General features: G+C 38.3%; 1 protein-coding gene across 3 annotated transcripts in view; it reads right to left on the bottom strand.

The window, feature by feature from the left end:
• The window catches only part of LOC122823660 (zinc transporter ZIP11-like), a 160215-nt gene that overhangs the window by 1057 nt on the left and 147005 nt on the right, over positions 1-12153 (bottom strand). For all 3 annotated transcript variants that reach the window (XM_044103515.1, XM_044103514.1, XM_044103516.1), the window contains one exon: positions 29-127. In XM_044103515.1, the coding sequence (XP_043959450.1) occupies positions 29-127 (99 nt within the window). The remainder of the gene's footprint in view (positions 1-28; positions 128-12153) is intronic.

The raw sequence follows: 12153 nt of genomic DNA, 5'->3' as shown, positions 1-12153 counted from the left end.
AAACCAGCGGATAAGGAGGTTTACCTACCAGAAGGCCTTCCACGTTGAGACCCCAGAGCCCCTCAGAGGCAGGCTCACCGCCAAGCCTTCTGGGAAATTCTGGATGCCGATGCCAATAGCCAGATTTCTGAAGGAGAGCAAGCCATCAATAATCAAATAAATGATGATAAAAATATATATAATCAAGCGACGTCCTGTCAGATGTCTTAATTTACTTTGGGGGAAATTTTTTTTTTTTTTTAACTTGAAAAAAATCAAAAATTTTGATTTCCAAGTAGGAGAATTTGGAGTTTCTCAAGAAAGCCAACTTTAAAATCCATTATGGCTACCTCACAGGTAAAAAACTTGGACAGAGCTGAAGTTAGAAAGACCGTCTTGTTACAGATTCTTGAAAAAGTATTTATACCTCATGGGCTTTGTTGAACCAGATATTATATTACAATTTTATGTGATGAACCAACACAGTGGTGAAAAATCGTAAATCAAAAGGTAAATGATGCGCGACTTTCAAATCTAATGTTCAAATCCTTGCATTTGTAACTAGCTCCTTTACTCTGACGCCCCTAATTGAAATAATGCAACCATTCGCCTTCTGAAGTCAACTACTTCTAGAAGAACGAATGAAGTCTGTTGTTAAAATGGGACAAACTGTGGAGAAGTTCAGGAGATGTGAATTCTTTTGCAAGACGCTGTAAATATTTTACATCAGCAGGTTGAGTCGCATCAGTTCACAACTGGACCAGGATTGGGTCCACCGTTTTCGTCTTCATCTGTACTGGGAGTTCTTGAAATGTTCTCCCCTGCTCTTCTGTTTGGGATGTTTCTAAAGGGGCAAAGGTCAGCTTCCCTGAACAACTCATCGTTTCTGCTTGTTTCTAGCTCTGTGTCGCAGTTAATTCATCTGTACTGACCTTATAAATAATTGATATCAAGATTTATTCTTGGTACAACTAAAGTCAGCCCAAGGACCACCACCAGCACTAGCTATGATATAGAGGATATAGATTTTACTCTCCAGGAACAACAACATGGTTTAATTTACTGATTTAGCTGAATATTCAAACTGGGAGGATTCTAACAAAGCGTGTGCAGTTGTTTACCTCAACGATTTATTGAGGCACTCAGCAAATTATAAACAGGAAAACCGAAAGTATAAACAATGGGATGTGAAGACCAGTGTTCCAGGAAACTTAGAAGAACATCTAGGAACTTGAGGTTTTAAAGTTCTAACAACAATTTTCTGATCGGATGGGGAGGCTGCATGCAAAGGGAAATATCAGCCCTTTCTCACAGAGCTGCACAAAACATAAATCATTTACATGTCATATAGTCACACTTATCAAAATGTTGCATGGCTAACACTGAGCCGACTAAACATTTTTAATTGCTTCATTTCTTTCTCAAAGGTAACAATGACAATAAATATCTGATTCTGACTTGATGTTTCCAAACATAATTTTTCTCCTTACATCATGCAGTCCTATTGCCTAACATTACTCAGTATATAATAAACATAAAGCCAGTTGTATGAAGACAAAGACATTGTTTTTATATAGCCCCTATACTGAAAACTCAGAGCAGGTCCTTTACTGCCTAGAACACATTCAATCTAGAAACTGGGCATCTGTCAGAGAATTTTTGGTCGTAAATAGAAAAGAAAACAAATTTTTTTTATTATTATATTATTATTTTTTCTCCAACACCTGCAGAGACCAAATGGTCCAGGACTTTTCATACACGGTCTAGATGTGGCTATAAGCTGGGCTAAGTTAATAGTCGACACATTGAGCAGCGTTCCCACCCTGAGCGTTGGCAAGACGAGTGCCGCGTGGTCACGCACTTTTGAATTTTTGGAACTCAGCACGGATCGCAGGTGCCACTTTTCACCCAAATTGGATTATCTGGAAGATGTTCTTGCAGAGCGGGTCGGTCCTCTTACACTGGCATTTATATAATCCCTCTATGAAAGCTTACGTTGGTAAAATGTGGCACCAACGCACGCGGATCACGCACGCTCAACATCGACTTTCAAAAGAACGACTATAACTCAGCTTTAAAGCGCTTCAGAGGACACTCTTCTCGCCGTCCTCTGACGCATACACTAAGTAAGAACACAAATTCAAAGCAAAAAGAGATCTGCAGTACCCACAGGATGTTAGCATACCGTGGATAGCTATGCCCACTGAAATTACTCTAATTCTCTCCACTGCTTGCACCGAGTCACATTACATGGCCTCACTGGCCTGAAATAACTGCCCAAAGGGCTTAACTTAATCTTAATCTCAAAGGACTGTGGTGAGACTGTGGATCTCTCACCTCTTTGTCCGTTTGATTCTCTTTCCTCAGGCTCATTTTTTTTATCAACTGAACAAGTCAAAAGCAGCTCCTCTGCTCCGGTATCTCCAGATTGGAAAAGAACTCACTGTGAGAAGATTTCCAGATGCAGAAACCAACCACATCTACCACTCCTGGAGATGGATTTATAGTTTTATATCTGTTATTACATCCATAACCAACTGATGGCTTTTGATTGATCTTTCTCTCACAAACCTCTTGACTCTTTGTAGAACAGCTGCATCTATACTGACAATAAATGACACACAACTCTAAGATATGAACCAATTCGACGTCTTTTGAGACCAAATGGTTGCTAAACCTGTTGGCAAAAAATGGTCAAGTGAAAAGAATATAATAATAAAAAAATTCCAATCTGATTTTGTTTACCTGCTGTTGAGACGCTTATCCAGGGTTGCACGTGTACTCATGCACATACAGCTGTATTTCACACATAGTATGTTTCATTTATGCACAGAGAGCTTTTGGAGGAATGGAACTTGACCTTGCATGTTTCACTTTCAAACAAAAGGCTTTCAGTAGAAGTGAAACTTAAGCTGACACCATGATATCATGGCATTCCTTAGCTGACGTAGTTCATCAGACGACCAATAAGGCGTGTCTTAGATATAAAGAATGGATCGTCCGTTTATGATCAGATGCTGTTTAGTCCCGGTGTATTCACGTCACAACCAATTAGCCTGTGAGGGTAAGCGTCTCTTTCTTTTAGCGCTAAAAGAATAAAATAAGTAAAGTCTGATTATTTGTGTTTGACTGATTTTCTGCACGTGTGATCACATGCTTCCGATTCATCGATAGTATATTTGGTTCAACAACTTGGTAGCGCAGAGGATGGTTACATGTTGACACACGTGCAGAGTTGTGCAGATTTGGCCAGCCGCTGCGGCCTGGCCGGAAATTGTAACAGCGTTGGGCCCAAAAAATCTAGTAAGGAAGTTTTTTCCTTGAACGCATTTGCACTGTCTGTTGTGGGGCTGCCTAAAAGTTAAAATATCAGCCGTAATAGTTTAGGAAGAGTCAATAGAGCAAGCTGATTTGAATTGTCAGCTGTGTGTAATGCTTCATGTGTGCGTGCAAAGTAATGAAATAGAAATAAAAAGAGATGAAATAGAAATAAAAGAGATGAAATAGAAATAAAAGAGATGTTTGCTGGATTGGCTTATTAGTGAGAGGTGGCCGTCTCCCCTTGTGCCACTCACACAGGTGTGTGAGTCGTCGGACGCGACCAAGGTTTTGGCTGGGTTTTGTCGGTTTTAGATCCCGGAGAAGTGACTAAGCTCCAAAAATAAACGCAGTAAGTTAATCCGAGCCAGCTCAAGAGAGCTGACCGCAGAGTAAAAGAAAAAGTTGATTACGATAGAGTTGATCGTGATCTGTGCCTAGGACAGCCTGGGACAAAAGTTGATTACGATAGAGTTGATCGTGATCTGTGCCTAGGACAGCCTGGGACAAAAGTTGATTACGATAGAGTTGATCGTGATCTGTGCCTAGGACAGCCTGGGACAAAAGTTGATTGCGATAGAATTGATCGCGATCTGTGCCTGGGACGGCCTGGGACAAAAAAGTTGATTGCGATAAAGTTGATCGCGACCTGTGCCTGGGACAAAAAGTTGATTGCGATAAAGTTGATCGCGACCTGTGCCTGGGACGAAAAGTTGATTGCGATAAAGTTGATCGCGACCTGTGCCTGGGACAAAAAGTTGATTGCGATAAAGTTGATCGCGATCTGAGCCTGGGACGAAGTATAACTGAAAAGAGAATAAGAGATTTCTTCTGTGTGGGAAGAAAATAAAGACGTTTTCTTTGTGGGAAGACGAATATGAGTTAGAATAAAAGAGAACGTCCAGGGCTCAAAGCGGGGATCCTTTTAGGTGTTCTCTGTCTGTTTGTCAGCTCCGCCGCCGAGCGGAGTGCGTGTGTGTCAGCTGTGGGTGTGTGAGAGCTGCAGACGTTTTTGCTCTCATGTGTTCTGGTGCTGGTGAACTGTAATTTAAACACGGTTAAACACGACAAAACAAACCGTGTTTAAGTTATCAAGTGTGTGTCGTCCCGCCGCCGTGCGGACAGTTAAAGAGGTTTGACTTTGTCTGTGGTGTTGTCTCGTCGCCGTACGAGCAGGTGCCGCCGTGCCCACTAAACAAAACATAAGGTGATTTCTGAATTTGCAAAATGGAGAGTGACTCCAGGGATGAGGGTTACGACTCAAAGTGGGGCACAGGCCCTTGGGTGACTCTCGGGGAACAAATAGACGGACTAATAACTTATCTGGCGGAGCAAGATGAATTTCAAAATAAAGGGGAAGAACAAAAATAAAAAATAAAAACACACGCCGTGTGTGTGAGTAATAAATTATAACAAAAAAAAAAAAAAGGCAGGGAGGAGAGAAGAGGTGATTCTTGCTCCAGGCATGGCAGACGAGGTCGACAGGAAGAAATTTGATTTAAAAGGGGGTATAGGACCTTTGTTTATGGTTGGTGAGCAAATAGAGGGAATAACTAGCATAACTAGAAGAAAATCTACAATCACTAAAATTTCAGCAAAAGATCTAACAAAATTTATGCTACTAAATTTCACCAACTTAAAATTATCAGAGTCTAAGCTAATAATGATTTGTAAAACTTTCTCTCCTTTATTAAAAAAGAAAAGAAGGAATATTCCGGTAATACATGCTAGTTTGAAATTAAATTGAACAGTTTTAAGGGCTGAAAATAATTGAGACTGAAGTGTTTATATACCATAAAGTATTTGTTGCATTTAAACTGAACAGTTAATTTAGAATTTCATTCTATAAATGAATTTACATTTTATTACAATGGGTGAAGTGCTCTAGCAGCAGGTAGTTCAGTTACTGCTGGATTCTAACATATGTCTGACATAGTTTTAATAACAATAAATAAATACATGAATGAATAATAAATAAAAAAAATGTGCGCATTACCTAAAAACAGGAACCTGACAACTAAAAGATAATATTAACATATTAAATATGTTAACTAATATTGGAAATTTCATGAAGCTTCAATAAAATTGATAATTTGAGCATAGGAAAACAAGAAAAGCAGACTGAAAATTTGTGACTAACTGAAAATCAGATAAATATTTATGTTTCTGTTTGTGCTGCTTTGGTTGATGAAAATTAGTGTGATTATGAGAACAAACAAACTGTACTCAAGCACTGAGTAACTGATGAAGTTATTAATTATTTAATAAATAATAATTATAAAAAGATGTCTACTGCTATAAAATAAAAGATTAAAGGAAACTTTGATTTAAATAACTGGTTACTTCAAACTGAGAATTGTGAATATAAATAACATTTTCTAGACTAAAGTTTAAACTAGGTTTGACTGATTGATTGATGATTATTAAATTCATAAAGACATATTGAATTAGAGGATTTTAGATTTGGTTTAATTTTAGGACGGTAATTTTTGTTTAAAAAGTGTAAAAACCCAAGAAAAAACAATGTTCTGCAGAGGAGAACTTTGGGTTGTGTCATCTGTCAGAATCAGACAGAAGTGTTCCACCTGATGAATTTGACAACATCTACATGTAAGATTTCTGATTAATTGCCTCTTTGTTAACAAGTCTCCTACAAACAATGTCACTACCAGGTAAAACTAATAATTTTTAAGCGTGCCATGCACACCACAGGACAGGATGAAGCTCTATGACATAGGTCAGTTGATCAAATGTTAAAATAACAAAAGCAGCAACAGGATAACATAGAACTGGAATCCTCTTAAATTAAGATAAAAAAGAGCAAACAATAGATAAAATTGTTCTAGCTGACATGCAGGCAAATGCTCCAATAGCAAGATCACAAATGAGAATAATTAAAAGAGGCAACACTGAATGATAATAAAATTTTTTCAATTAAAAACAAAAACAGAAAGAGGCAGGAGTTTTCACTAAAAGAGGCTGAAGACAAAACAGGCAGACTGCAGAGACAGAACTCAGGCAAAATGAAAACTATTGGGTTCCTGACAGGGACAATAACATAAAATTTTTTTTTTAAAAAGGGTCATTGCCACCAGCTCTGAACACACTAGCATAAAAATACAGACTTGACTATTTTCGTTTTGGGCAAAATCAAGAACATGAATGCTCTTAAAGGGCCAGTTGTACCAGAATGTATTGATAAAAGCCATTCACAAACTGTTAAAATATCACGCATTTCTTAAATATCATTGAATTTTTGTGATTTTTTGCAATAAAAAGTGTTTGTGGTAGCAATTTGGAAATATTTGCACTTATTTATGACGGTAAATTTGACTTTTTATTACTCGCTGTACAGGTCATATAATGGGAAATCAATTAGGTTTGAGGCAGCTGTTTAGTTCAAGTAAGGAAGTTTCACATTTTTTATTAAAACTGCAAAAACTCCCAATTATTTGCTCAGAAAAGTGCAGGGATTTGTTGATTTTGGTGAATTTCCCTGATAATTCTAAAAGAAACTGGAGCGACTGATTGATATAATTTGGCAGTAAACGGATAGAACTGCATTAATTTGATTGATGACATAATATTTAAGCACACTTAGTGTTTAGTTTAGAATCTGGAGGGCCGCACAAACCCACAGCGGGCTGGATTTGGCCCACAGGCCTTCAGTTTGACACGTGTTCTAAGCGGATATATCCCCTAATTAATATCACAGAAGGTACTTTGACAGTCAAGGGGGAACTGCTACCCCACAAAACTTCAGGAGTCCACACTGGGAATAGAACCCCGACTTGGACTGTATTAGATCAAACCCCATCATCACCAAATCCCATGTTTGGTCCCAACTAAATGACATTATATCTAGAAACCTGGCTCAGAAAATCTACAGTTAATCTTAAAGGTCCATGCACAAACTTAATTGAAATGTTTAAAGAAGCAGTTTTAAAAGGCGTCCCTGAATATGTTATGCAGTCTATAAAACACAATCAATGATCTCGCAGGGTGTGAACATGTGAGATGGAAAAGACACCTGCTTCATCACCTCTTAAAGGCGCAGGACGAATAAAAATAAAAAACAGTCTTGAGGGCTTAGGCACTCAGACGCTGAAACTCCAATTGCAGGAAGCAAAACAAAATTACATTACTTAAATAATAATAATAAAAAAAAAAAAAAAAAAAAAGAACATGTGATGGTTGCAGCAGCATCTTCTCAAAATAAATCTACACAGGGTAAAATTCCAAATTACTGGCAAAACTCTAATCATACTGGGGGGGGGAACTGGTTCCTCCTCCTGCTTTTTCTTTTTTATATCCTCAAACAGATACAGAGCGTTTCCTCGTGGACGGGATGGCGTTTGGCTGGATGTGGATGGGGGCCATGGGGCAAGGTCACGGAGCACGAGGCCAAGGACCAAAGGAACTTGACGTGCTACCAGTGCAGACATTTTGGACACTGGGCCAAACACTGTGTGAACATACCAAAGACTGCCAGGTTTGATCCCCAACAATCCTTATGTGATTCCTGGACATTGCTTTCAGGGGAATACTGAGGCCACACAGAACATCTACTGAAACACTGCTGAGGACCCCAGAGACAATGTGGGTACAGCAGACCCCATGTTGTCTGCAACAGTGGAAGGAAAACACACAGACTTCCTGGTTGACACCGGAGCCACACATTCCACTCTGAACTCTGCTCCTCCTTTTTCTCTGACATCAAGAACTGTGTCTTTAACAGGGTTCTCATGGACTGAACAGAGTCTGCTATTCACGATGCCTCTGACCTTCACCTTGGGTAATCAGAATATGAAACATTCTTTTGTAAGTTTTCCTACGACTCCCATGAATTTACTTGAGCGAGCTTTGCTGATAAAGATGGCAGCAACAATCATGTGCTCGGCTGATGGAATAATTGTTGCTTTTCCTGATGGCACCTCCCTTCTTTGTGGAAATTTCCAAACAGAAGGACAGTATCTGATCCAGCCAGTGGTGTCTGAGTTTGCTGACATCTATTGGGGACTTTTAACAAATTTACCCTACAGCAGCCTAATGTCAACGTTCTTGGCCTGGAAGCCCTGGCTCCTGTGTCTGCGCTTCTGTGTTCCTCCTCCGGGTCCACCACACGTGACCCTGTTCTGCGACAGAGATGCCTCTGAATGGTACCAGGAACCTTTCCTTTCCACTTTGAAGGAAACAACCTGGCAGGTAAAAGTCTCGGACATTTATGTAGCTCCTGTTGGTGTAGCTGCTGCTGTCTCTTTCGCAAAAAAAAACAATCAGAATGGTATTAAATGTCTCACATTTCTCTCTGTTTGCACCCTGAGCACCAAGTGAAAAAATTGGGCGTGATGATGAAACGTTCCCTGGCAGCCACAGATTCGATTGCCACAGCAGCACTAGGTTTGTTTTCCTCCCATACTCTTTACACATGTAATATCTGTCATTCAGGGTCTGATCACATAATAAGTCTTAAAGGAAAATGTACTGCAATTTTCCATAAATCAGTGACCTTAGACATTCTGATGAGGCTCCTTGGTTTGTAAAAGTAACAATCTTCAAACATATTTGTCAGCATATCTACATTTCTTAATTAAATGGTTTTCTTTATATTGTTTGGTAAGATATTCCGATTTAATCTGTCATATTTCCATTAACTGTAAGCATAAAATTATTGTCATTACTAGACTTAAAGACTTTAGTTATGTGTTTCACTTTTTGAACTGATTTACTAAAATAAATTAACATTTAATATGCAATGCATAAAAATATTTTTAACGTTGAATGTTCCCTCATAATGGAATCGATTTTAGTTTAACCAGGTTTTGCAAGATATTTTGCAGGACTGCCCACTAGACCTTTTGCTTGCTGCACCAGTAACAGAGACCTGCGTTAAAGCCACCTCTCTGGTTTTGCAGTGCCTGCGTCAAACAGATTTTAAGGTCAGTAAAAGCAGATTGCTCGAAAACAGGCTAAGTTTCTGGGTAGAATAATTTCAGCAGGAACGACTGGCATGTCCCCATGGAACAAGCTTTTGTCTCTCTCCAACAACACATGGCTTCGGCTGCAGAGCTCTCCATCCCTGAATACATTTTACAGTTCTTTGAGGATATTTCTGGAACAAAACTGACTGTTTTGTTTCAGAAAAAGGGGGAGGAAAAGGGCATCACCCTTGTACACAACAGGCAGCTGGGATACCTGCTGCCTGATACAAAAACTGAACACATAGTCATGGGACATTCACTGAGTTTCACCATGACAGCGTTGAGGCAACAAACACTTTCCAAAGTCCTGAAAGCTCCAAACATTTCATTCACACACCAAGACATAAATATGGCAGACTGTTTTTCAGAAGGAGAACCACACGTGTGTGCAGACCTGGTGGCAAAGACAGACAAGGTAACACCAGGACTTCAGCAGCTCCTCTGCTGGGACCAGAGGTGAGACAGTTCTTTACAGATGGTTGTTGTTTCAGAAACAACACACAAGGGTTAAGAGCCTGGAAGAGGTGGTAAGATGCCAAAAGGGGGCGCCACCTGAAGAGAAAAACGTGAAACAAATGGGTGCTGGAGGGGCCCAGATGGCAGGTTAATTCTGCCTCCTGGGAAAATACAAGAGCTGCTCCAAGAAGCTCACAGGGTTGGATATGTTGGGACGAAGCAGATGATGCACAATCTTAAAGAGTGGTGGCACCCCCAAATGATCCACATGGTGAAACATTTTGTTAAGAATTGTTGAAAGCGGACAGTTCAACCCTAAGAAAACTTTGAACCCACATCAGGGACAGTTTCCTCCAGTCACATGTCCAGGGAAAGAAATTGTGTTGGATTTTACTGACATGATAAACCCGGTGCAAGACAAAAATATTTGCTGATTTGTGTTGATGCTTTCACAGGATGGCCTGAAGCCTGGCCAGCAACAGCAGAAGATAGTAAAATCATCATAAAATGTCTAATCAATCATTACCTCCCAAGGCAAAGCAGAATGAATGAATCAAAATTTAAAACAAAATTGGCTAAGGTTTGTGCACAAACAAAATTAAATTGGGTCGATACATTACACAGGAACCAACTTGTGGTTAGACTGATTAACTGCAACAGCACGATAATATCAAATGTCTAACTGTGTGGCCTGCACAGCTGGACGACCCAGAATCTATACTGAACCTGCTTCTTTGATTCCATCTGACATTTGGGGTTTTAACTGCATGTTTAATATGACTAAGTTTCAACAGCCCTCTAGATGTGACACTTTAACAGCTTTATTTCCAGTAATCAACAGCGGAGCCCGGATGGTGCCGCTATTCCAGTTAAAGATAACTATGTCTATTTCAATTTTACAACAGGTAACCAGTGTGGGCGGATCCCTGAAAGTTGGTGTAACATCACATTCCCACAGCACTTAATAGGCTAGAGATGGGATATTTTATCTATGCAGGGGTAATAAACTAATTGAGAGAACATAGACTGGTGTGACAGGTGTCTGTGCTATGGTGAAACTTAGAGCCTGTGTCATCATGGTAGGTGAACAACAACCTCTGAATCACAGCATCTTTTCACAGGTCAAGTGCAGCGAAACTGTGGAGCTGCAACTTTCCAGATTTTAAATGTAAAAAGTCCAATCCTTTCTCGGTGTGCCTGGATGAAAATGAGGCATCTGGACACACGTAGAAACTGGTTGACATCAACAGATACTAGACGACACAATTTTGAATTAAGTTTGCAGATCTCATTAAAACAAATTAATCCTGTTGACTTCTTACGATTTGGCCAGTATCATTGCATTTTGTTAAGACTGAATTTTATCTAAAACATTGATTGCCAAGTTTAAAATGTGTTTTCATTTTGTTCACTAAACATATTTCTTTCAGATGGTAAGTTTGTATCCCTTTATGACCACTAACTACTTTTATATTTTGAACTTAAAGATTTCACCTCTCGAGTACTAAAAGGGATCTTAACAATACTTTGTTTAGGATTTTATTTGTCAGTGTTATATCTAACATTTAATCATTTATCTTATTCTCATTAAGTTTTGGCTCATCCAAGCTTTCATATTGACTAACATTTTATTCATCTTGCATTATTCAATTTATAGTTTACCGGCATTCACAGTATTAACCTCACATTGTAGTCTATTTACATTTTATTGTTTGTTCACGTTTCACTAATTTAAAAAAATTAATAATAATAATATAAGAAACAGATTTCAAATGCCGGCTTCAATTTCTAATATTTATTTTTAATAAATTACTCCTTTAACTCATTAATTTCATTTTATTGTGCAATTCAAACCGGTTCCACATTGATAGGGTTTGCTAGAAGACATTGCCTTGATTAAACTTTGTAGATCGCATTACAACTCAATACTACTGAATTCTAATGAATTTTCTAGAATAATTACATTGTACTTCTACTGAATTTTTGCCAATAACACTGATTTGCATTTTTTCGATGGTGTTTGTTTCTTATTCTGTTGATTACACATGGTTTTCATCTAAAAAAAGGGATCTGAAAATTTCTTTGTTTACGTTTAAAATTTTCAAGCATCATCTAACAAATATTCATTTTAAGGTTTATCTTCTTGACTTTTGGTTTAAAAAATCAAAATTTTCACTAATGTTTATTCATTTCTCATTTTAAATTTATTTTTAAATGAAATCTAATGTTTTATTATTTTCTTCATTTTGCATTTCTTTTCAGGTATTAAATAACATTTTATTCATTTTACATTTCAGTTACTATTTATCCATGAAAATTTTGACAATTGATGACATTCACATTATTTTGAAAAAAATATATATATATATTTCATTTATTTATTTTTTATTTATTAGCTGAATGTTCTTTGTTAGCCTGT

This window comes from Gambusia affinis, linkage group LG20 (assembly GCF_019740435.1).
Source record: "Gambusia affinis linkage group LG20, SWU_Gaff_1.0, whole genome shotgun sequence".
Classification (NCBI taxonomy): domain Eukaryota; kingdom Metazoa; phylum Chordata; class Actinopteri; order Cyprinodontiformes; family Poeciliidae; genus Gambusia; species Gambusia affinis.
The sequence above is the reverse complement of the archived record's forward strand: the minus strand, read 5'-3'. Positions and strand labels throughout refer to the sequence as shown.